The sequence below is a fragment of the Pocillopora verrucosa genome, chromosome 3 (genome assembly GCF_036669915.1).
Source record: "Pocillopora verrucosa isolate sample1 chromosome 3, ASM3666991v2, whole genome shotgun sequence".
NCBI classification, from domain to species: domain Eukaryota; kingdom Metazoa; phylum Cnidaria; class Anthozoa; order Scleractinia; family Pocilloporidae; genus Pocillopora; species Pocillopora verrucosa.
Window position 1 is genome coordinate 26,895,255 of NC_089314.1, and position 25,404 is coordinate 26,920,658.

The following is a 25,404-nucleotide window of genomic DNA, read 5'->3' on the forward strand; positions in this document are numbered from 1 at the left end:
AAAAATAGCAAGCTTCTTAAAGTAAATTGTGCGAGTCACACTTGTTTCGATGACGATCGCAGTGGCCATGTTACTCCCAAGTTTTTACGTTATTGTGGTATTTTCGGGAAGTTCATTGGGGTCTTTTTTTGGAGACCATCTTCCCGTGTGTCCTGTAGTTTGAGCTAAGATACAAGCAGTTACATTTGCGTCAAATTGTTGTTCATATCCTTTTGCTATGTTTCGGGATAGATGTAACCATTCTCGGGGTCGGATCGTCGATTAGAACTGTAATTGATTTCTATGAAAAGTACGGGTTTTTTTTAACCCGTGACTAAAGCCTGTTGTGAATAGATATGGAAAAATAATTTCGCCTCGTTTAAGGCGGTGATCTGTTTCCGTTGGGAAAGAATCCAATAATCTTACACAAAAATGAAGATAATAGAACACAGTTCAGAAAGACGGTTGCTCGATGGATGAAATCGTCCATCAGATCCTAGTTCAATGTAATGTTGTTATAATTCTCCGTCCGGGTCTTTAGAGAAAACAAAAGCAATATTGCCGCACCTGATTATGGGAAATAATTGGGTAATAGTACATAGAGTAAGAACTGAAATTGTGCAACAATAGTGAGAAAAAAACCTCGCTTTATTTTTGCATAACACATGGCACATTTGTGCAGTATGTGGTACAGTAATAAGATATAGAAACCACATCCGATTTGAAACCCCAAAAAGAGAGAATCTCCGCTCTGTAAGTTTTCACATACACCGATCTGGTGAAAAAAGAGGTTGTCATGTCTGGTGCTATACATCGATCCATGGATACTCTTGCAGCATTTAGAATTTATACCTATATAAGTTAAACCGACTGGTTCGATAATGTTATAACAAATTTGACATATAGCAGAGTCGACTTGTACCGATTTATCTTACGTTCAGAAGAGCAAATCCGACAGTTCAAATACTTGCATAACTTTCCATCACGTCTAGGATCTCGGTAACACATCACGACAGTTGGGCGTATCTACAACCCGGAGCTATTGGATATGGTCTAAATAAACTCTTGCATTTTCAGCAGTACATAGATAATCTAATCCAATTAATTGTAATGTAAATCCTCTACCCAAAGCGCGTTTTTATTAAATAAATCAATCGACAACCTTTTCCCATTTTTTGTGATGTTGCATACCACCGACCCAATGACAGCATCCACCTGCAACCGACAAAGTGTTCGCGGGTGGAGTAGTAAGTCTCGAATTCCGCGTTTGCCATTTTCCACATGCGCCAGTTACAATTTTGGACGCAAACTTGTATATCGCACATACGGTCACCTTCTCCGCAAATAATATTCGGAATTATAACGCGCGTTCATAATCTCCGTATGCGTAAATCGCGGTAGTTTTTTTAAAGGTGCCTCAGAACATTGGGCACCAAAGATTCTCTACGACTGAGTCCAAAGCTGATTGGCCCATTACTAGCCTCCTCTGTACAAAATACGTTATACAATAAAACTGAGTTTCATTCAGTTATATTCCCCTCGATCGTATTGATTACAAACCACTTCTTGTCATTCGCTTTTATTTCATGATGGCCGTTAAGATATGAATCTTATATTATTCCCACATCTCATCAAAAAAAGATGGTTTCCTTTCTTTAACGTAATGGTCTCAAAACTTCTTTCGTGGACTGATTATTCCTTCATTACGGTTGCAGCCATTGGCGAGGTTATGGACATATTATGAAGAAAATTTTCGTTTAAGTTTCTCGCAGAATCTCCTCATGGTCAAAGGCAGTCTTGGGTTTTTGACAACTTGCCCGACAGTATTCGTCACCAGTATACTAAAACTACTATTAAGAAGATCTCACCGACTCAGAGGATCAGGGAAAAGCAATAATTCTGAAATTTTAATCCCATTCCTCCTCCCAGTCATCTTCGGCATGATTCTCTTCTCTACCATCTTCCCCTTCCTCGCCTCCAGCCTCCTCAGGCTGTCCACGGTAGCTTAGGGTGTTTAGTAATTCTCTCATAGCGACCATCAAGTTTTCCACGCCCCGCACAAGCTCTGTGTCCCGTAGAGGTCTGGGTCCACCTTCTGCTCCCTCCACAGGCTGCTCAAGCCTCACTTCCACGCGTGGTCCACTACGGGTCTGAGCACTGAACGAAGGTAGAAGCGAGCGAAAAAACATGGACAGAGGGCCAGAGTCTTCTCCAACAGTTTCAACCCTTCTATAAAAAAAGAAAAAAAGAAATTAATTGGCCCTTGCAACTTCAATATGGGAAGCTCAATGGTTGTTGTAAAATTGTCACAAGTTATGACGTTAATTCTAGCATTTAATTTATTTTTCTTTTTATGAGAAAATGAAACAGCCCCCCAAAAAAATCATTCAGGCTTTCTTTCAACATGCTAAACTACTTTTTATCCTTGAGTTATTGTCAGCCATCTTTCTCAAAACCGATGATCTCGTTTTTGCACACTTTAAGGTCACGACTGTGTGCGCATAATCCATGACGCTAACAATATCAATGCATTCAAACATTCAAGTGCGTAAAACCGATATCATTACTTTTGAGGACGATGGCTGACAAAAATCAAAAATGTCAACTGAGTAAAAACACGCTGGGCTGGGTTCAAAGAAATTCTGTATCACCTTCGCTCTAGTCTGATACATTCTTACAATAAAATAAGGAAAGAGACGATCGCTGATTGCGGTCCATGTCCAGAATCAACAATTCAGTTTTTACTACTCTTCTGTCACAAAGCTAACATGCATTAACGAGAAAGAAGTGAAAAATAGAGGAAATCGCACAGACAGTTGGGTACATTGATACACAAATTCTTCATCATAAAAAGGTGAAACGCTACCTCGGTGGCCTTGAATATCCTGTCACTGAATCACGAGGAGGCAGGGGATCATACGACACAAGGGGAACATTCGCCAAATCCTGAGGCGAGATAGTAAAAATGCATAATAAACAACGATATAACGTGCTTTGATTAGTTAAAAAAGAAATTTAACAATTTCAGACTTTAAATCCCTTTAATATTGATAATCAGAAGTTTGTCAGAAGGAGCTCGGGACTATTGAGACTAAGTTGATGTTACACATGCATAACTAAGAAAGGTGGAAGAACCACTTTGATTAGTAACTATTTTCCCCTATCAGTATCACCCCTAAAACAAACATTGAGGTCATGAGAATAAAGGAAATGATCACCAACTTAAGAAGCTCTTGATTATCAAACAAATTCTCTTTGTCAGTACCATAGGAAATATACAGAGTTCAGTATGGAGAAAATAAATGCTGATGTTAGAGTGTAAACGATTAAAAACATCTCACCATGGGAAGTGACACAGCAGCATCTTTGATATCTATTGCAGAAAAACAAAAATTTTAACAATAAACGAAGCCATCAGCTTATCTTAGGAAGCTCTTAAAGTCGAACAAGCCCACGCAGTTCCACACATCAATTACCACGGAATCGGCCAATTCAACGAGCCCCTTATTGACGATGTCCTATGCGAAAAGAATAACACTCTTCGCCCTCTTCCGCCTCGCTAAAGTAATAATAAAATATGCTAAAATGCAATGCAGCGCATCCAATACCCCCCCTTCAGGACGGTTCCTTTAAAAATACTCAATGATGAAATAAGAAGAATTAGCAGGAAGCAGGGGTGGAGGGCTTAGTTATAACCGGAGTGGTTCGACGGGCGCGGGTGCCACTTCTCTTGGCTCGGGTGTCTTCAGTAACGTCACAGGTAGAAAAATTCCAAAATTTCAAATACACAATATGAATATCAATAAGATTAAATCAAATTGTTTGCAAATTAAGTTCCACGCGAGTTACTTTCCAACGTTTAATTTAAGTAGTAACACAGTGCAATCGTGATGACGGATGCGAGGATTGTCGAGGCAAGGACAGTTTAGTCACTTTGCTATGAACTCATGACTCAAGACTCTTCGTGCGATTTGCGATTGATGGTTATAAACTCAAAACCATAGCTAACACGGCCAATTAGAGAAAAGGAAAATAGGACAGAGTCACTGAGAAATAAAAAGTAACAAACCAGCTGCCTCAAACGGCGGAAAACGCGAAAGATGTTATTTTTCCATTTTAATGTTTGAGAGGGCGGTACGATCTTCATTGACCAATCGCAAGGCAAAGCTAAGCAAAACCAAGACAATTCAGGATCATTTTTGACAACAAAGTGCTAATTGCTTCTAGGTTAGGAAAGTTCACTCACCAGACATGACTAAGTGCCGGTAAATATTTCGGGGCGTTCCTTTATAACGCACTTGTCGTCTGAAAATCAATAACGAAAGTTAATAGCTGCTTTAATATATACTAAAACAGTGAGATAATAAAGCCAAAAAAATGATTTTAACTCAATTATTTCTGCAACGATTACAATATTTCGGGGGCAAATCCTGTGCGAGTTTCCAAGAGGTGAATAGAAAAGTATATTCGGTGTTTTAGTAGCTAATTATAGCGTGCCTTCAACGCCATCCACTGTTTAAGTATATACTAATTAATGAAATCGCAACGCTGGGTCTTAATATCTGCTCAGTTGAACCTAACATTCAACAAGTGGTTCTGATTTTGGTTTTATAGCATGTTTACAAAATTTAACCCTTTAACCCCCAGAAGTGATTGACATGTAACTTCTCCCGATAATATCCGTACATCATTCTGGAAACAGGTAGTGAGAATACTAAAACTCATCAGGTAAAAAATATTACCTCGATCGAACACCAAATTCTCGTAACCAATTTACAAGGAAAATGTGTAGCAGCTAGAGGGGAGAATTGACAATCAGATCTTGGGAGTTAAAGGGTTAAGTGATGAAAGAGGTCTACGTTAAGTCTGTTGTCAAACCAAAATCGAAGTAACAATATCTAGTTAAAAGGTGTAGCAACAAAAATAACCATTGTTTTGTAAGTAATAAAAATAAAGTCACGTATAAATGACACGTAAAATTATTTAACTCACAATTACTAATCAATCATTTCGAGCGCTTTTCGATAGTGTCTTAAAACCAAAATCAAAGTAATAATAATGGCCAATCGGAAGAGAGGAAAATATCTTTGAGAGCCAATGAGAACTCAAAGTAAAACCAACCGAACTGTTTAAAGCGCGGGAAAACGCGAGTGACCAAATCGTGACTTGTTTTAGTTTTGCATCTGATTGGTTGAGAGAGTGGCGCGAGTTTTCTGGACCAATCAAAGAGCGAGGTATAGCAAAACCAAAGCAGTCCAGGATTACTTTCGACACTAGATCGAAAATTGCTCTACATTCACTGCACAGAGAAGTACCTTTGCACAAGATTTGGACTCAACCCGATTTAGTCAGAACAAAAAGTATACACAAGACAAAACTTACTTTTGTTTGCACTCTTCCACCAAAGCATCTCCAGCCTCTACTCTTTCCATGACTTTTCTAGTATTTAAGACGAGCCAGTCGATCACCTGAAATGGTACATATTACTTCCTTAGCTAAAATATGTATTTTTCCCTACTGGGTATTAACTGATTCTGACGAAGAACTAACTCTCGATACGTCAGCTTTAGAAACTCTTTACGGTGGCCAATTTACATTATCAACTCTGCTGATTAAACCAGAATATCTTGTTAAACGCCCCGCCGACGCAGCACCATAGTTCCTTTAGAAACTTATCCCCTTGGTCTAACAATATTGAGGGTTCTTGGAAGTTTCGCCCCTTTTCCTTTGCTTAAAAGAAGTTTTTTATGACAGGGCACGAACCAGGTTATTTTGATGTGAGATTTTTCTGAGGAAGTTTAAGCACCTTAACTCATGCTAAATGAAAGAAAACGAAGAAAACAAGAAATTGTTAGGCTATCAGCAAATCTATGAAACTATGTCAGGATTTTGGTCGTACAAACTAGTTCATCTTGGTCATGAATCGAACAACACGACCATGCGGTCAACAACCCACCTATTTTCATGTCAACCATCAAAGTTGTTGACAAGTGAAATATCACGAGTACAGCGCAAAGTAAATAACAATCCTGATACTACAACATATAAGCTCGACTAGTTGACTGCGAGCGCCGACGTAAAGAGCATTTGACTTTGGCCGTTGTCTCATTTTATAAGGAGCGTATCAAATTGGTGTTGCAGTTGTGTTTCCTACCTCAGGTTCTTTCCACGCATGGTAAGTCCTACCAACATACAGAGCCTCCAACTGCTTTAAAGCGAGGGGCTCACTACAGACAAAATAAACCAAATATTCAAAAATAAACCAAATATTCAAAAATAAACCAACTGTGCATAGTGTAATACATAAAAGAAGGACTTCCTTTCTGAAAAAAGTCCACTATATCTCTTGTTGGCATATTTTTACGCTGAATTTCCTTCCTCTTAGGATATTTTCAATCTAAGTGACGGAAGTGACGAAGGCTACTTCTTGTAGTTTTCGTGTGTGTAAATAACAGACAATGACAGGATATCTAGAAAGGATTGAGAATCGAAGTCCGGTCGGAATAAAGATTTTTTGTTTATCCCCTGACTTATGTCCTCTATTTGTTAAATATTCGACGAGCGAACTCAATATTTACCTTCTCACTCGATCTGTTCTCACACACGACGCTTTTAACATTGCTGGACCTCACAGTATACAAAACGTTTGTCGCATATGAACCTAGTACAAGGCCTCGCTCGCCAAGGAGCTCTTTGTAGCTCAATTGACAGACCATTCGACAGTGAAGACGAATTTCGAACGGTTAGTCATGCTTCCGTATTAAGTAGGAAATTCGTACCACATACTTTTTGACGCAGGGGATAAAAATCACATCTAACTCCCGTGAGCGACCAAGAAAGAATTTCTTCTTATAATATCAATACAATACCAAGAAGAAAAAGTGATGAAAATTCAGAAAAATATAAAAATTAGGAAATTATTAGTTGATCCAATACCAAATTCTCCGAACTAACATCATGGGAATTGTACAGCAGACAGTAAGGAGAATTCCTAGTGAGATCTTGGAAGTGAGAAGGTTAAAGAATACAATGGAAATACCTGTTTGCTTTGACAGGGGAGAAAAATGGATGCTGAATGAGGCTTGAGTCCAATGCAACATTACACTTATCCATGAGAGGAGATAAAACCTAACAAAATATTACGGTCAGTAAAAACATGATAAGAATGAAAACAAAGAAAACGCCAACAGTAAAATCGCAAAGTGACTATTCCTTTTGACTTTTCAATGTTGTCATGACTTTGATTTTTGCCTCGACGGGTCTCAAGCTACTGTCCATCTTAAAAAATTTTCGCGGCCTGTGTTTAGCCTATCCTGTACTTCCTCGGAAAATGATACCTGGGTCGGGTTTTCTATCCTACAGGGCTTGTGATTCAAAGGTTTTAACTAGTTGAAGGTGTTTCTATAGGGTGAGGAAAAAAAACGGCTCAAAATACCATTGCATGGCTCCTGTAAGTTAGCATAAATCTGCTCGACAACCCTTGTCAGTAAACAATCTAGGTGCTACGGTTTTCAATACTATCACGAAAGAACTTTCTCCTTTGTTTTGTTACCATTCTTAAAGCAGAAATGATCATGGCCATAACCTGAGTGTTTACACTGTATAGTGGAAATTTTTTTAATTGTCAAGTAACCCTTAGGAGTATCAAAACACAGTAAATGTTATAGAGAGGGTTACGGAGCATACTCCTTTAAATTTGGAATTGTCATAATTCTGATTTAAATTTAGTGCTCGTCAAAAACAAACCCGATAGATTTATGATAAAACTGATAAAACAGACAGCAGTGACACATACCATTGGGAACATAATCAATGCCGCCTGGAGCTGAAATAATAGTACATCGTTGCACAATTAAAATAAAGAATAAAACTTTTGGGTCTCTATGCGATCCGATTTCTTTTCTATCTTCTATCCAACAGAGTAACTAACATCGTAGAAATATTGGTAGTACTAGATGTAATTAGACTGAAGTTTGAAAGTGGTGCTAGGGAAGGTGGGGGGGAAGAGAGAACACAGTTTTTCCAGTGCTAGAGAGGGATGGTTATGGGAAAAGAAAGTCCTGTTGCACGTTGACTAAACAAAAGCCCCTTAAAATTAGCGGTCTCTTTTCACAAAAAAATAAATTGAAAAAGTTATAAACGAGCATCAAACAGTTTTCCATCTACTTTGGTCTTTTGATAAGACCTCTGCCAAACATTGCTGGCAGTAATGAAAGTGAAAGTGGGACGAAGCAGGGACTGTTTCAATGACCATAGAAAAGTGCTCTTTCAACAGCTGTGATGATTAACAAAAATTAGAGCTTCGACTGGTATAACCACTCAATATCTGCTTGGTAGAATTGTTTGGTAAAATTCATACTTAGTTTTTGACGATCAAACAACTGCTTGGTAACCCAAAATACTATTTTGCACAGAATGTAGAAAAGAAACAACAGCCTACCAGTTCATCTGCTCTCTTGGTCTCGCCATGCTTTCTATTGAATTGGAAATATGCGAGAGCCACAGAAAAAGCAAAGTTTGGTAACTGGGATAAGTTTCTGTGAGGCTGAAAAGTTTGAAAAAAAAAAAAGAGCATAATTTAACCCAAATTAATTCACAACGAAGGAATAAAAGTAGTTGTCAACAATAACATTTATGAGTTCCTCATGAGCTCAGAAGCGAAAGGAAGAATATAGTAAATGGTTTGAATGCAGGAGGTCTGGGAGGAACAGTTGATCTTTCATTCGCTCTGACGAAGGACTAACGCTCAAAACATCAGCTTTACAAACTCTCTGATGTGGCCAATTTATAATATCAACTTAGTTGATGAAACTAAATTATCTTCCCACTGACACAGCACGACAGTTTCTTTAGAAACGTACCCCTTTCATTCAGTTGATTATGCTGTCTGGTCATTCGTTAAAAATAATAAAAATAATAATGATGGAGTAATTGTGAAGCGCACTACTCGTATAAAAATATTCCGTGGTGCTTCACAGTAATGGAAAAAAAAAGTTCATTTATAAACTTCCTAAAAGGTCAGTCTTCAAAGCTAGAGGATAGCCCTGTGAAGGACTGTTATCGGTTATAATGACTGAAGTTTCCACAACCTTCCCAAAGTCTTTATCAGAGTCAAGTGAGTGAGTAGAGTGTCATAATTCTGGTTCCTGTCAACTCAGATTAAAACACTCCACTGACAAATAGCTCTTTGACTATTCCAACCCATATGATCACACAATATGGGCATCCCTTTAAGATATTCATTGTACACTGTTTACCTCCCACTCTTCAAACAATCGTATGAGGAAGCTAAATTGCTCTGACTGTAACGCATAGAAATCGATCATAAGGAGAACACCAAGGGGATCTTCATCTGGGTCTAGACTAAAAGGAAAATTAAACATTTTGTTAACCCTTTGAACCTTTAGAGTGATTAGCATATAATTTCTCCTCACAATATTGCTCTTGAATTAAACATTAAGGTCACGAGAATAAGGGAAATGGTCACCAACTAAGAAAGCTTTAGATCGTTCGACAAATTCTCCTTGTCAGCACCTTTGGGAATATTTAGACAACAGTAAAGAAGATATGCATACTGATGTCAGGGTGTAGAGGGTTTACAGTTGTCTCAATGTACAAGTCCTGCCAACCAGCCAGGTTGTTCAGAAAAACAATATGCTAATCATGAAGTAACTTTAAAGTTACTTCAAAACATAAAAATTAATAAAGTCTTCTCTTTGGGTCTGTTTTTCACCATATTCTAAGTCTAATTTCCTCTCCCCCTTCTAACAAGAATGTAAAGATGATTTAAGAGTGACAGGAGTCAACATACCAGACACACCTTTAATATCAGAGAAAAATGTAATAACCCAAAATCGAAAAAAAGTAACTAAACATTGAATTTAATTTGAAAATAATCTCACCTTAGCAAGAGCTTGCATAACTCCAGCGATGTCCTGTAGCATCCTAAAATTCAATTAACCAATTACATTAATCACAAAAAAATTAAAACAGCTACAGTTTTTCTCAAATGTTAAAAGTAAAGACAGTTACAAGGAATCTATCACAATCCTGTTGTTGCCATTGTGTGATGTAAATCATTGCCCAAAGTAGTCAAGCTGAGCTGAACTCCATTAAATGTGATATACCAAAACACTGAAGGAAAAATACATGAGGCAAAAGTATAAGTGTTCTGTATACTAGGTACCTTTTTGGCCCACAAAGATGATCTGGCGAAATAAAGCTATGAAGAATGATCTGCAGAAAGACAGAAAAAAAGTGAACACAACTTCAACCAGCTAAGAAGGTTACAACTTTTTGAATGCTTATATTACACAAAGAAAGGTAAGGTTAATTATATCAAGAAACAAGATTAAAATCTTGATTGTGAATTGCTTTGCTGTACCCCTTCTTTTGCATGATATTACACCTACAGAGCACATTTTACACTAAACTTATGTTAACCTTGGTGAGACAAAGTTTTTCCCTCTTTACCTGTTTTCTGCTCTTCTATACTCAAGTCTTGACCACCCATTAGTGAGACTGAACAAGGTATGGAAACTTCTTTCAAGACAGTATAGTGCTCTTTCTGAAATAAGTTTGAGTTAAAGAAAAATAGTTATGACTTGTTCCTTAGCAGTAGCTGCAGCACTACAAGAAATAATATCTTTGATTTGATAATAAAACAGCAATAAAAATTAGTGTAGGAAATAAGCTGTCCTTTTTATCACCTGAACAAATTACACAAATTGTGAACAAAAATGTTTTCACTCTTTTTCTATGGGAAATCAATCAATCATTTGGCAAACCAATTGACAAAACTACTGCTGAGTATTAGCAAAGAAATAACTTCATTTTGATCAAAATAATGACAATGTAACAATCCAGCAACTTTTCTTTTTTTTGGCTGCAAACCTAAAAATAATCTGTTCATGATTAGTGACAACATAGGAATTCAACCAAAAGAGAGAATCAAAATGGCACCAATAGCAAAGATTGTCCAGTCACCTATCAGCTCTGCAGCCATCTGGTAATCTTCTCCCATCTTGCAGATCTCACTGAGTTGCAGCAGAGAATCAATATGATATGGATGAGTGTTTAAAATGGCCTGAAACATAAAAACACAGACATCATCTAGATTACTGAAAAATAATTTTGCTTAATTTGAAGCTGTGCAGGAGATGCATTGGCCTACTGGCTGGTGCAGAAGAATCTGAGCTTCTGATGGGTTCAGCTTCTGCCCCTGGCCACATCATTGTGTTGTGTTCTTGGACAAAAATACTTCACTCTCTTTCCAAACAAGAGTTTAAAAGTGCTCTCGAGGAAATGTCAGGGAAACATGACAACTGATGCTGGAGTAAGATGGGGGGGGGGGGGGGGTGGGGGGGTTTGGGTGAACTAGTAGCCCATTCAGGGGGAGTGGTAATAACCCTGGTCATAATCTTTATAATAACCTTTGTAATAATCCGTAATAATCCGTAATAATCCCTCATGCTACAGAAACCAGAATAAGATATTGCTGGATGGGCCATTTGGCTTAAGAGCAGAGATTACAATTGTTTACTGGTGCAATAGAATAATTCACATAAAGAGATGTAGTTTGGATGTAATGACTCTACTGCCTCCAGAAATATGAATTGGATTCATGGCTTAAGAGCACTTTGTCTTTGTTTAAAGCTGTGACAATAATTCTGTGGGAACCAAATTTCCATTTCGAATTAAAGGTTTAATCCTCACAAAGTGAAAACTCAAACCACTGGGAAAACACAACTCAAAATCTCTGCTCTCTCAAAAAACGTCCCCGATACATATTTTTACGAGTTACGTAACTGGAACTGAGGCTCACAATTTCAAAACGAGGTTATCAGTCACGCAACTCCAAAAAAAAAGGAAAAAACAGTCACGACAATTTACTTACAGAAATGTTATTGGGATGTAATGATTCCACTGCCTCCAGAAATAAGAACTGGACCTCTTGATAAGATGGAGAGTGTTCAAATGCAAAGTAGCAGTAGCTATAAATGTACAGAGGAAAAAATATCAAAAAGAAACATTTGTGCAATACAAATAGCTTAAACCAATTGACCTAATGTTACTTACACACTAACATCAGTATGCATATTCTCCATACTGTTTTCTATATATTTCTAAGGTGCTGACAAGGAGAATTCATTTAACAATCAAGAGCTTCTTTAATTGGTAATCATTTTCTTTATTCTCGTGACCCTAATGAGTGGTTCAGGGCTGATACAGCAAGGAGAAATTAGATGCTTATCACTTTAAGGATGTAAAGGGTTAATAACTGAATTGTGAAAGGTCAGTGTAATATAATTGGGTCAAGCAACCCAACCTTTCAAAAAGCAGACCTAAGTGATCAATGGGCACCTTACCCATGTCTTGTATACAGAAGCTTCATGCTCACTCCTGTGAAAGCAAAATTATCAAACATTATATAAAAAGCTCAGTTATGCACGCATTCTGATTGGTTCTCACTTATGATCTATTGGAGGACAGACATATAGATGACGTCATCATTAAAAATCTTTTTCTAATTCTTTATTATATAAAACAAATAGATTCAAAAGATAAGAGTGGTCATGACATGAAATATGAAGAAACATATATGCATTTAACAATTCAATTTTTACCAGTTGCTTTTATGGGTGGCCATGTTGACTTCACCGTAACCAGCCTGTTGGAATAAAAACATGACTTCTTACAGTATTTATGAACTATTTAAAACCAAATTCAAAGCATTACCACATAAAAAAGCAGGATTTGACACTCTTCTCACACCACGGCTACTTATGACAACTTAAATGCCACAACACGACCTTTCCTACACACTCACTGAGACCATCCATGCACATAATGAGAAAATTGGGTAGCCCTCCATATCATGTATCATGACTTATTTGGTTCCCTTGGTACTTAACAGAAGTCCAATGTTTAAAGGAGCTAAATATTTAAGTCATTATCATTGGCAATCAATTTAGGGTTTCAGGTCACCAAATAAAGACTAAAAAAGGGCACAACATTGAGAATGACAATAGTCTAGATCTGAATTAAGAAGGTAGGAGATACCCTTGAAAATTGTTTAGGTTAGATTTGTCTTTAGACTGTAATACTTCTTTAAAAACTGCTATTTCTTATATACTGCAGAAAGTTTCAAATGATCAGGTGAAAAAAATCTTTACAAGAGATTCTAAAGATAAATTGCACAAAAAGAAAAACACAAAGTAAAGAAATGTATCCTGTAAATGTATAACAGATATCATATAAATCCACCTTGTGGAACGATGATAAACTCGCTGATGTGCTTTTCTCTGCCTGCAAAAAAATTATTGATTAGCAATGATAATTGAACTGAGTGGAGTGCAATTTTGTCTGAAATTATATGCAAGATTTCAAAATCAAGTGAGTGCCCAGCACTAGTAGTTTGATTTGAAATCACAGCTATGATTTCAGACCAAAATATGGTATGAATAAATTATGAATAAACACACCAATGGGAGTCAATCAGATTACATGGATCACCAGTGATTTCAAAATAAACGTAATAAAAAAACTAATTCCTGATCTTAACATGTTATTTTAAAAAAAAAATCATCATTAGCAGTAGTTAAAATAAAGCCTGGAAAAAACAGGCTTTATTTGTATTACTGTTTAAGTACTGGTACTGGGGTAGTGATCACTCTCATTGTCACTTATCAATCTTACCTTTGTTCTGCTCTGACAATGTGAGATCCAAATCTCCTTTTCATCTCATTCTCAGCATTTAAGTTTCTAGTTACAAGAAAAAGTGGTGAGAAATCAGGGTAAAAACAGCATTGCATCATAACTTGTACTAAGGGAGGCTTGCAGCACTTCAAGCTGCAATCATTTTGGTCACCATGAAGAGTAGGAAAACTTAACTTGTACTCTATCCTTTAATATTTTATAATAGTTATTATTATTATCATTAAATAAATACATATATATCTATATATATAAATATATATAGATATATATGTTTTTTTTGGAGGGGGGGCACTTCATGACTTTTTTGTAGGCAAATAGCCATTATTATTAAATAAATGAAATAAATATAAATCCTAGAACAAAGGGAAATAAAGCTTTCAAACCAATGTTACTGAGACTACAATTTTAGCTACAGGTGAAGTACTTAAGACAATTACCAGCAGAGGGAAAAAAAGGCCAATTTTTGGTACTTACTCTATACCTAAACTTTCAGGTAAAAAATTTAAATTTCTGGAAGTCTTCTGATTGGTTGTGCTTCTCACAACAAGAAAGATAGTTCCAGTATCCTTACCTGTGTTCTACATTTAATACAGCTTTTGTATCCAGAACTTTTGAGGTGCTCTCTCCATAGGTTGTTACTGGACCTGGTTAGAGGAAAAATTTATAAAATTACACCACATTGCTTGAAAAGGATTAAAAAATGAGCACAGGTTAAATATATAAATAAATTAGACTAAAAAATTAGATTTAAACCTACAGCATATGTTTTGCCTTTTTGCTAAGAGTAATGAAAGAACACAATTTTATAGCCTAAAGTGTGGTATTTTACAAGGATTTCCAGCCCTGAGAAAAGCCACAACTGCATATGCAAAATTACGATTTTTTTACATCACCAACAGGCGTTGACAAACCACTTGCCTTTCCTGCCACTCTGTCAGGTTGATGAACAAATGGTAACTGTTTACAACTCTCAAACCAAAGTCATTTGTCCAATTTCCTTGTTAGTAAAAGCATATGGTGTTTATACAATAAACAAAATGATACATGCTTACTTGTAGATATGGACTTTCCCCTCTTGCACTCCACTCCACATCTCATGAGTGAGTGCAGCAAACACAAAGAAATGCCATACAGATCTACATGTACATGTGCTGATGTATCATTCTCTTTATTCTATTACTCTGAAGGACTTTTCAAACTAAGCATCAAACAAATCACCCAGATCAGATGTAAATTATATCCCTGAAGTAAGTGAAGATAATACAACACACCGACTGATTGAAACAACCCACTAAATTATCCCAAACATGGGACATTTACCCATGCACACTGTGTATAGTTAATTTTTTACCAGACTTTTTATCCTCATGTTTTGGTTGGTTGTTCACTTTTGTAATAGCTCCATCAGCGCTGTCTCTTTTCTGTGATGAGAAACCACACGTAAAAGAATTTTAATGAATAACAGTCACATCAAGTTTTTCTTCTGTTAACTTATTTTCTGATTCACTGTCATTGTAATTTTGGTCATTATACAGCAGTTTACCTCCCTTTCAACAGAGTAATAATGTTTCAAAAAAAAGAAAAAAAACTAGCCCAGATGACTATTTTAATGCCAAAAGTGAATTCAGCTTGAAATTATTTTGAACTTCCAGAGGTTAAATTTGTATTTTCATATGTTGCAGTCAAATCACAATGACTCTTAGGTACAAAAATTAAAATGGCAAAAACTAAAAAGCAAATTAACTTAGTTTCAAATTATTTCATGTTGGATTCCACTTAAAATCTCCAATATCTACCTCGCCATATCTTCACACCTTAGTTTCAATTTTATCTTGAGGTTAAAATCTTAATCAAGCCTAATGTACACTTGGATTTGGGAGCCAAAGTGCTTCTCCCCACCCCCTCCCCCCCTTTTTCCTGTGTAGCCCCCCTGTCACTTTTGTCAATGGTTTATCCTGATAGCCACCATTATCCATTTACACTCCTGGTTGGAGAGAGGCACTGTAAGGGTAGAGTGTCTTGCCAAAGGGCATAAATTACTGATGCCACCTGGAGATAAGTTGATCCCTATGTATTAGCTATTTGGACCCATGCCAGTGTAGTATACACAGTCATTTGGGAATACAAGCTCTCCTGCCACACAAAAAAAGCACCACTACAGGCCCACACAGGGGGAGAGGGGGGAGGGAGAAGGGAGGAGAATAGTCCAAAGAAAATTCAATTCTTGATTTTATCAATGATTTTTTAAACACATTTATTCTAGTAGTTCATTTGTAATTTCAGAATCCACTTACATTCACAACTTTTCCATTTTCTGTTTCTCCTTTTCCTTTCTTCTTTTTTTTCTTCCTTTTCTTTTTAGGAAGCTGTTTCTCAGCTATTTCCCCAGGGCTGGGTTTCTCTTCATTTATATTATGTTCCAAAGTCTCTGTTAAATTTTCGTCTTCTTGATCATCCTCAGAGTCTTCATCAGATTGCTCATCCTCAACATTTAACTGACAGGGAAGCAACAATAAAGTGTAATTTCAAGGATTATGCAGTAGCATGCAATAAACTTAGTATTGTTAAGAATCATGTACACAGAAACCCCACCTAAGAATCCTGGATTTTGCACCAGAGGTTTAAGTAGTTCACAAAATGTAACTTGCTAATATCCTTCAGAAAAACTACAATAACTATAATAGGTTCAAAATCTTTAACTCAACCCTTTTAACTCCCAGAAGTGATTGATATGCAACTTCTCCCTTTAACATCCATAGCTTATCCTGCAAACCAGTAATGAGAATACTGAAACTTATCTGATAAAAGTTGTTATTTTGACCTAAACAAATTCTCTCCACTACAGTACATGTACAAGGAAATGTCTAGCAGATGGAGGGGAGAATTAACAATCAAATCTTGGGGGTTGAGTTCTCTCATTACCTGTTTTAGGATAATGCATGGATATTATAAGGTGAAGTAATATGTTAATGAAGGGTTAATTTTCATCACTTTATTCCCCTTCTAACTCTGAACATGTAAGTCTAATAAGTTAATCATTTGTCAGTTGATGTGGAATGGAAGCTCCTGGCATGCTATTTCTGCTATTTTTGATGAAGTTATTTTCAACTTATTCATAATGAATGTATGAATTAAGGAATTTTTGAACCGCTGACCAATTTGCAAGAATCATCTAACAAACAAATAGAAATAAATGGATAGATTTGACAAGCTCAAGAATAAATTGGATAGGCCTCAAGTAAAGGAAAAAACAACAATGTAACGAAATTTATCATTCAAATTATCTATAACGCTTAAAAGAGATATAAACAAAGTCGTTGCGTTGTTTCTAAATCAACTGATGCATTAAATGCATGTAGCACTCACCAAATCAAAAGGATTTACAACAGGTTTTCCTCTCTTTTTTGACTTGACTGGAGCTGCAAGGTTAAAATAATCTTCATCCTCTTCATCCCCATGCGATATTTCTAGTTCATTTTCACCTTGCAGCTTTCTTAAAAGTCGAGAGGACATCTTTGGATTATTGCTGTTCCCTCTTCCGGGGCTTGGTGGCCGCGCACTTTTAAACTTAGCCGCCACGCCAGTCCGACGTTTGAAGTGTCACGCTAACCAGGAAGCTCTGGACGAAAGCGAAAAGAATGAATATGGCAAGGATGAGATCTATTCTTGTTCTCATCACGTATGCGTCGATTTTTCTTCACGTTTCTTGTGGATGGAACACCTACACCTCCAGATTCAAACAATTTTCGCACATCAAGAGTAAAACTCCAAGCGACGTACAGGAACAAGCAGTGAGCGACTTGATTGCTCGTCTGATTCCAAAGTACGCCTCCAAGTTTGTCATAAAGGTGAACTCTAGTCTCGGACCGCATCGAGATCTGGACACTTTTGAATACGTCTCCGATACCAAAGAAGGAAAACTTGTGATAACTGGAACAACAGGAGTTGCAGCAGCTCTGGGATTTCAGCACTTTCTCAAATACAGCTGTCACGCTCATATCTCTTGGAGTGGTGATCAGTTAAAGATACCAGAACCTTTCCCTGTTGTGGAACAACCTGTTACAGTTACCAGTCCAAACAGGTGTGTTATGCCTAGCCCCACTCCTCATGGGTTACTATAGTACACTTACTGTGAAGAGACACACCTCATTAGCTTTCAAACTGGGCCTTAAATTCTTGTCACCTGTTTTCGAACATTTTAATAACATTGTTAGCAAAAATTTTTTATTGGTGGACCATAAGCTCACTAATTTAGATTACTGAGTAGCAATTTAAGTGGAAAGTAGCTCATGTTGTAGACTGCCAGACTGCCGTGCGAGAGTACGAAGGTTTAAGCCCCGGGTCGGACCAACACTCTTAAAATGACTGGGGAGAATGTGTTGCCTTTGCTATTACATCTGCAAATAGTTGGACATTCCAGTATTCTCGGATAAGAACAATAAACCGTAGGCCCTATCTCCAGTCTCTTCTCCAGTCTCTTCTCCATAACGGTTAGCAAGGCATGTTAAGGAACCCATGTTTTGTGGTGTTATAGTCTGGCCTTTTTGTTTTTCAAACATTTTAAAGTTCCCCCGTATTAAAATACTTTCTACGTAGAAAGAGGTGGGGCATTGAAGGAAGGAAGGATAAGTGCCTGAATGTGAAATAAACTCCTTTTCATGTGGATTTAATTGAATTAGAAATAAAAAATTAATGAAATATTACACCTTCTACACACTCAAAGTGCTAACCAGTATAACATCTTCATAATCAATTTACTTTTGTCAGATTTCGCTACTATCAGAATGTATGCACTGTGAGCTACTCTTTTGTTTGGTGGAATTGGACTCGGTGGGAACGCGAATTAGACTGGATGGCTATGAATGGCATAAATCTGCCATTGGCATTCAATGGACAGGAAGCGATCTGGCAAAAAGTATATCTGAGAGTGGGTCTCACTCAACAAGAGCTTGATCAGCATTTTGGGGGACCTGCCTTCCTGGCCTGGTATGTGCACAGTTAATTGGTGATTCTTAATATTAGAACACATTCACACAACTGTCTCTTTGTACATAAAGCAGTCTTGGAATTCTTGCCTTTCTATGAATAAGCACCTCTCTTACTGACCACAATGTTAACTAAGCACCCCCACTGAATGAGCTGCTTCACACTTGTGCATGTTTATAGGCAAGAACTGCAGCAAGGGATGTATGACATTGGTTACATCTATCACTTTCATCTGGCTTTTTAATAGTTACTGATTATTGCTCCTAACTACATGGTAGGAATATGAGAGAAATCTGTAATCTCAAAAAAACAAAAAAAAACCAATCATATTAAACCACATTGTACAGAACAAGTACCAAAGCCACCCCCCTTACTGAGATAAGGGTCTCCTTGAATTAATGAGCACTCCAAGTCTGATCCTAAATTAAAAACAGGAAGTACGTTAGGTCCTAATTCAAGGGTTCATGGTACCTCTATTCAGGGGACCAAACTTTTTTCTAGACTGAAGAAAATGATGCCCTTACATTCTCTAAATCTGTGTCTTGTGACACCTTTGGTCAGGAGAAAATGTTTTCCTGCATACAAAAGCTTCAGTGTACTTAGGCAAATATAGCTGTGGGACAGTTGAACAGAAAATTTATGATTTGATTTTTAGTTAAATTTTTATGAATGTTGAATTTTTATGAAGTGGGTTTGTAGTTATAAATAAGAGCTTACTACAGAAACCCTCGAATTTAAGCAGCATAACATCAGGTCATGATGTTAATGAACAAAGGAAAACCATAATTTAGAGAAAACTCTTTAAATAAAAACAACAAGAAGCAGTGATAATGATACCAGATCTACAAGTTGACTTAATTACCCCATTCACACCAATTTGTTTTCCTGAAAAAAGGCGTATTTCTTTTCATAGAAGGTGCTTATTAGGCACACTGAATCGACAAATTAGTGACTAATTGAATCCTGTGGGAAGTTCAATTTTTCAGTTCTCTTTATGATTTTTATTCATTTAAAACTGGTTTAGCTAAACATGTTTTTCTAGTTTGAATAAGGTATTAGTCTCACAGTAATGAAAGGCAAATGCCTTTATTTTAAGCATTTCACTGACACTGCACAGCCAGTTTAGGTTAATGTGTTACTCTGTGACCTTGTTGCAGGGCAAGGATGGGTAACCTGCGTGGTTGGGGAGGCCCTCTTCCTTCCTCATGGCATACAAATCAGCTGGAGCTGCAGCACAAAATCTTGGACAGGATGCGAGCATTTGGAATGACACCTGTCCTGCCAGGTTTTGCAGGACATGTTCCAGAAGGTTTGATCAGAGTATATCCAAAGGCAAATGTTTCAAGACTTTCTGATTGGGGTCATTTCAACAGTACCTTTTGCTGCACATATCTCTTGGATCCATCTGACCCTCTTTTTCAGGTAGGTGTCACCTTCTAGTACTTCAAATAATGTTATGTGTCTACAGAAGTAGTCTGTGTGTTAAGGCCCAATGTTGTTTGGTATTGGTATTGAGAAGAGAGAAAGATATCAGTGGGTATCAGTTTGAATAATTACATATGAGTTATTTATTGGACAGGAGGTCTATATAGGGTGAAACTGTGTCGAAGATCTTCAGCTGAGGACCTTTCTTAAGATCAAGGTCAAACTTTTTTCCCTTATGTACCAACATAGAAATATGAAAGATGGTATTTTTTCTCCTACTGGTTTGCTTTGTTTTTTCTGTACTCATGGCAAACTATGACTGTTTCAGAAAATTGGGGGATTCTTTATCAAAGCACTGATCTCAGAATTTGGCTCAGATCACATCTACAATGCTGATACATTCAATGAGATGACTCCACGATCAAATGCCACTTCATATCTGTCTGGTGCCAGCAAAGCAGTGTATGAAGGAATGCTTGCTGGAGATCCTAATGCCACCTGGCTTATGCAAGGCTGGCTTTTCCAGGACACAAATTTTTGGAAGCCACCACAGATCAAAGCATTGTTACAAGGTAACAAAGTAGCAATTGTTTTGTTTAAAAGGGGAATGTACATTAAATGACATGAATGTTGCACTTACTACAAGAAGACCTGAAAGGCAAGGCTTTCAGATAGAACATAAACCTCTATTGACTTGATGTCTTCCTAAAAGAAAAATTGTCAATGAAAAATCAATTTGTGGAAATGATAAGTATCTTAAAATTAGTAGTTAGTACATGAACAAATTGTACACAGATTAAAAGATGCAACTTAATTTTTTAACTCCGGACTGAGATAATTGAATACTCAGCAGTGAGTAATATTATATACCTGTGGCATGCAATATTAACTTTATTTTCTATCCTTTAAGGGGTGCCTCAAGGTAAAATGATTGTCCTAGATTTATATGCAGATGTTCATCCTGTTTGGCAAAGAACAGAGTCCTTTTATGGACAGCCATTCATTTGGTGTATGCTGCACAACTTTGGAGGAAATATTGGTTTCTATGGCAATTTCATGAATGTCACTACAGGTATTAAATGACATAGAACATGTTATGGGGTTTATGACAAGGATAACCCTGAGGATGAAGTATTCCAGGGAAATTCAGTTGGGATAGTTTGACATGCTTCTTATCCTGTTTCATCTTGCTTTTTATAGGGAATTTTTATTGATGGGGTATTTAACTGGGATAACCTTGGAAATTCAACTGGTGGTGTGGGACATGCATCTTCAAACCTCCCATCCTGTATAAGACCCTAGACGAAAAAAAATTATGAAAACTTGCTGTTATACCTAGTTACTCAAACCTTGGTTCCAGAGAGTATACAAAAGCAGGTTTGACTGGTACAATATGAAATGAAATTAGGGTAGGAACTTGCCTTCAGGATTGAACAACAGAAAAGTAGTTAACGTGGTGGGTACCTGAACTACTGATGTACAATGTGAGCTATGATGGTAACAGATGAAAAAACTAGAGTTATTTTGCCATTGATGAAACCTTTGTGAGAATATTAATTGGTAACTGTTACTTGAAGTGATTTTTCTTGGCAATCATAATTATTATGATGAAACAGTTAAGTTTTATGTTCATTTATGATCACTCATTCTTGACAACTTGCTGTATTTATCAGATACTGGTGTGCCTGTGAATCACTGTAAAACCATTGCACTAGTTCTTCTCTCTCTATCCCCTTGTCTGCAGTTTTTTTTCAATTTTTTTGTTTTGCCAGGACCAGTCAATGCTCAAACACATAAAGGCTCCACCATGATTGGGACTGGGTTAACGCCTGAAGGAATTGAACAAAATGATGTTGTCTATGAGCTTATGAATGAGATGGGCTGGAGATCTGAAGCAGTGGACATTCCCTCGTGGGTGAAGGAGTACTCCTACAGGAGATATGGTGGCACAACTAACTTCTCACTAAATGCTTGGAAGCTGCTAACACAGAGTGTTTACAACTGCAGTGATGGACATCCAGATCATGTTCGTTCTGTCATTGTGAATCGGCCATCACTCGACATGAGCTTCAACCTGTGGTACAAGCCTGAAGATGTGTGGAGTGCATGGGATGCAATGATACTTACAGCAGAAACCTTTAATTCAGTGGAACCATTTAGGTGATATTGCATTAATTTTTGCTTAGATCACTTGCAAAGTGGTCTTGATGTATGCAGCTCTGCCACAGTGCATACAACTTCAACTTGAATCTATCAGGAATCCAATTTATTGATGCTCATGTGAAACAAAGTTAGAATCCACTTTATTTGCCTATTCACAAGCACTAAGATCCAGTAGATTGATTTTGTGTAAATAACAAGCATTTTACACTCACCTGAATGCATTTTTATTACATGCATTTCCAGTAGTATAGTTAAAAATATGAGTAAATTTTTAAAAGACAACAAAATTGCATTCAGGAGCCCATAGAGCAAGTGCAATTTGTTGTCTTTGAAAAATTTACAAGTACATATTATACCAAATTACATGATTTCTGGAGTCATCTTTTGTCATAAGCTTTTAGTTGTTCATTGTGCAGGAAGTAAAAAAAAAAAAAATGCAGGTAAAAGATTTGACACTATTTTTCTCCACGGTCAGAGCATACCTGTACCAACATCAGGCTACAATTCCATTCAAAGATATTTTATATTTGCTAGTATAGCAGCACCTGTAACCATAGTTTACCTTTTCACTCTTTTTAGATATGACCTAGTGGATGTAACTCGACAGTCCCTGCAACTGATTGCCATCACCAACTATGATGACATGATTGCTGGCTTCAAGGCCAACTCAACATCTGCAGTGCAGGCTGCTGCTGTCAAGTTATATGAAGTATTTGTGGACATGGATACAATTCTGTCATCCAACCAATACTTTCTGCTTGGACATTGGCTCAACAGTGCAAAGGCCCTTGCGACAAACTCTCAGGAGAAAGAATTATACGAGTACAACGCTCGTAACCAGGTTACTCTGTGGGGTCCTCGTGGGAATATTGATGACTATGCTAATAAGATGTGGGGTGGACTGGTGAATACTTACTATAAACCACGCTGGGAGCTATTTGAGTCGTACCTTGTTGATGCAATTTCAAATGGAACTGGGTTTAAACCTGATAAGTTTAATGCAGCTGTTTTAGATCACGAAACAAAGTGGACACAGGGTACAGCATCCTTTCCAGATGCTCCTGTTGGTGACACTTTGACCATTGCAAAAAAGTTGCATGGAAAGTACAGGCCCAAGAATGATCAATTTTTTTGTTGCTCTGTGAACATCTAAGGCGCATTAACGACGATGGAAGACAACTGAATGATTCATACACTTGCAAAGTATTGATTGTTTTTAGCGCAGTTTGGTACTGTAGTGAAGGACTACAATACACAAACATGCCCCATATGAAGTTCATATACATGACTGAAAGCAATTTTCTGAAAAGAAACTTAATTACTTTCAGTGAAAAGTAGATTATGATAAAATGTGAAGTCACAAAAATTTTTACAGAGTGGTCAAAGAAGAAATATATACGCAAGGTTTTCTCAAAGTTTTTTTAAGAAAAGTACTTGCTGTCGAGAAAAAATAGTTCATCGGTAAAACTGATTATTTTACAGTAATGATTTTTTACGGAGTAATGAAAGCTGAAATACATACAGTGTTATCTCTCTAATTTTGAAGTCTGTGTTTGTGGCTTTAAATTTTCCTGTGATCTGTATCATCATCTTTTGCTTTATCCTGGTTGTAACACTTTTTTTTCCATTATAATTTGGTTTTATTAACTGAGTTGCTAATTTAAATTGGCCATCCTAAAGAGTCCAGACAGCCAAAGTTTCCACCGCTAGCACTTCGTTTGTACTGACCAAGGGCTAACACTCGAAACCTCAGCTCAAGCCTCAATTCTTAAAGGTGGCCAATTTACACTATCAACTCAGTTCAAAGTACCAAATTCTCTTGTTAAATCCCCACCGATGCAGTACCACAGTTTTTTTTAGATACTTACCCCTTACGTTTTTACATTGTTTAGGCGAGCAAAAGTAAGGGTAAGGGGAATAAGGAGAAGTTTCTTCTCTGACATATGACTTGCTCTTTCTGATCACCTTCAAGTTTGTGTCTGTTCAATTGAAAGATACAAAGAGTTATCCTTATTCTGCATATTTGTATCTATTTCTAGTTGAAGAGGGGGGTGAAAGGAGGGGGTCCTGTACACGTTCTACGGACATAAAAAATTAGAAATAAAGCGTCACGAACTATGGGATGTACGATTGTAAAATTCACGTATTGTGAAAAGCAAAAATTCACAGTTCATGGGGTTTTCATTTCGCATTTTCATCGATCACAAAAGAGACTTAATCCCGTTTCATGCAATAAAAGAAACATTTGAAACGGTAAGAGCATATTCCGTAGAAAAAGTGAACGACATTAGTGCTTTGTCTGTTCGAGTTATGCAGACTTAAACCCAGTAGAAGTGTGATTGTTGACTTTGAATTACAACGCGTGGCATGGCACCTTTTTTATACAAGACTGATTAACCAGCTCGGTTTCCAAGATCTTGGCTCTTTTCTTTGCAAAAGGCTCAATGTGTTTATATGGAAAGATAGGCTACCCCGCTCATCGGTATGTTGGTTTTTAAGACCGAGATTTGCAATTTCCTTATATGAACACTCCTTTTGGCTTCCTGTTCATCTCAGTGACTGAATTTAAATTTCCCATCTGTAAAGAAATTGAGCGGAGAACTAAGAAGTTTATTTGACCCGCAAGTGAAACGCACAAATTCAGTCTAAAGTATTGCATTGCGTTTTGTTTTCCACTAATTTAATTTAGTTAAATATTTTTCGTCATTCAGGTGGTCTCTTCAATCGATGATGACACACCTAAGTCACTTAAAAGAGATAGCTCTTTATTCATAACCAGCAACAGTATTACATATTCTTTTGGTTTTAATGGATAGCCTTAATGTTGTTACGACTAAATGTCAAGGGGAACTAGCTATCGAGCACACCACGCCCGGCGAAAGGCACCAGGACTCTCAAACCGTCTTTTTCTGCTTTCTTCAATTACTCGGTTCTCCAGAACACAATTCCACTTACATCCAAGTTTATTTCATTCTGTGTAACTCTGATTAATCCCTTAGGCTCTCACACTCTGATTCTCATTGGATACTTCAACTTCAACTGCGGAATTCTGACTCTACTCTACTGCACACTGTCTACGTCAGTTCTTCTCTTCTCTTCTTTCTATTTTCTCTCTTCTCTTTTCTATCTTCT

General features: G+C 37.1%; 2 protein-coding genes across 3 annotated transcripts; one reads left to right on the plus strand and one right to left on the minus strand.

Moving 5' to 3' along the window:
• Positions 1-608: 608 nt before the first annotated feature.
• LOC131772344 (ribosome quality control complex subunit TCF25) lies at positions 609-17,257 on the minus strand. 2 transcript variants are annotated; one of them, XM_066163420.1, is made up of 23 exons: positions 17,065-17,257; positions 15,993-16,193; positions 15,050-15,119; positions 14,270-14,342; positions 13,678-13,743; positions 13,246-13,287; positions 12,606-12,649; positions 12,348-12,381; positions 11,876-11,972; positions 10,966-11,065; positions 10,453-10,546; positions 10,166-10,215; positions 9,882-9,924; positions 9,237-9,342; positions 8,420-8,524; positions 7,775-7,804; positions 7,019-7,107; positions 6,134-6,206; positions 5,362-5,447; positions 4,226-4,284; positions 3,321-3,352; positions 2,846-2,925; positions 609-2,205 (listed from the first exon to the last, which is right to left on the minus strand). In XM_066163420.1, exons 1-23 carry the CDS (start codon positions 17,209-17,211, stop codon positions 1,887-1,889), a joined length of 2,040 nt encoding a protein of 679 aa, XP_066019517.1. In that variant the 5' UTR covers positions 17,212-17,257; the 3' UTR covers positions 609-1,886. The 2 variants fall into 2 exon arrangements, with proteins under 2 accessions (XP_066019517.1, XP_058944228.2); XM_059088245.2 differs by having other exon boundaries at positions 609-2,208.
• Positions 17,258-17,282: 25 nt separating this feature from the next.
• LOC131772318 (alpha-N-acetylglucosaminidase-like) lies at positions 17,283-23,810 on the plus strand. The gene is made up of 7 exons (XM_059088214.2): positions 17,283-17,779; positions 18,466-18,684; positions 19,842-20,106; positions 20,438-20,681; positions 21,020-21,181; positions 21,882-22,269; positions 22,852-23,810. The coding sequence occupies exons 1-7, from the start codon at positions 17,337-17,339 to the stop codon at positions 23,423-23,425; spliced, it is 2,295 nt and encodes a 764-aa protein (XP_058944197.2). The 5' UTR covers positions 17,283-17,336; the 3' UTR covers positions 23,426-23,810.
• Positions 23,811-25,404: the final 1,594 nt, after the last annotated feature.

Excerpts from the sequence above, each read along its gene's own strand:
- LOC131772344 (XM_059088245.2), bottom strand. The coding sequence starts at position 17,211 with ATGTCCTCTCGACTTTTAAGAAAGCTGCAAGGTGAAAATGAACTAGAA. Across the intron at positions 12,382-12,605 it reads GCCACCCATAAAAGCAACTG|GAGTGAGCATGAAGCTTCTG; the intron begins GTAAAAATTGAA and ends TTGCTTTCACAG. Across the intron at positions 2,926-3,320 it reads CTGCTGTGTCACTTCCCATG|GATTTGGCGAATGTTCCCCT; the intron begins GTGAGATGTTTT and ends ATCTCGCCTCAG.
- LOC131772318 (XM_059088214.2), top strand. The coding sequence starts at position 17,337 with ATGAATATGGCAAGGATGAGATCTATTCTTGTTCTCATCACGTATGCG. Across the intron at positions 20,107-20,437 it reads CATCTGACCCTCTTTTTCAG|AAAATTGGGGGATTCTTTAT; the intron begins GTAGGTGTCACC and ends TGACTGTTTCAG. Across the intron at positions 22,270-22,851 it reads AATTCAGTGGAACCATTTAG|ATATGACCTAGTGGATGTAA; the intron begins GTGATATTGCAT and ends CACTCTTTTTAG.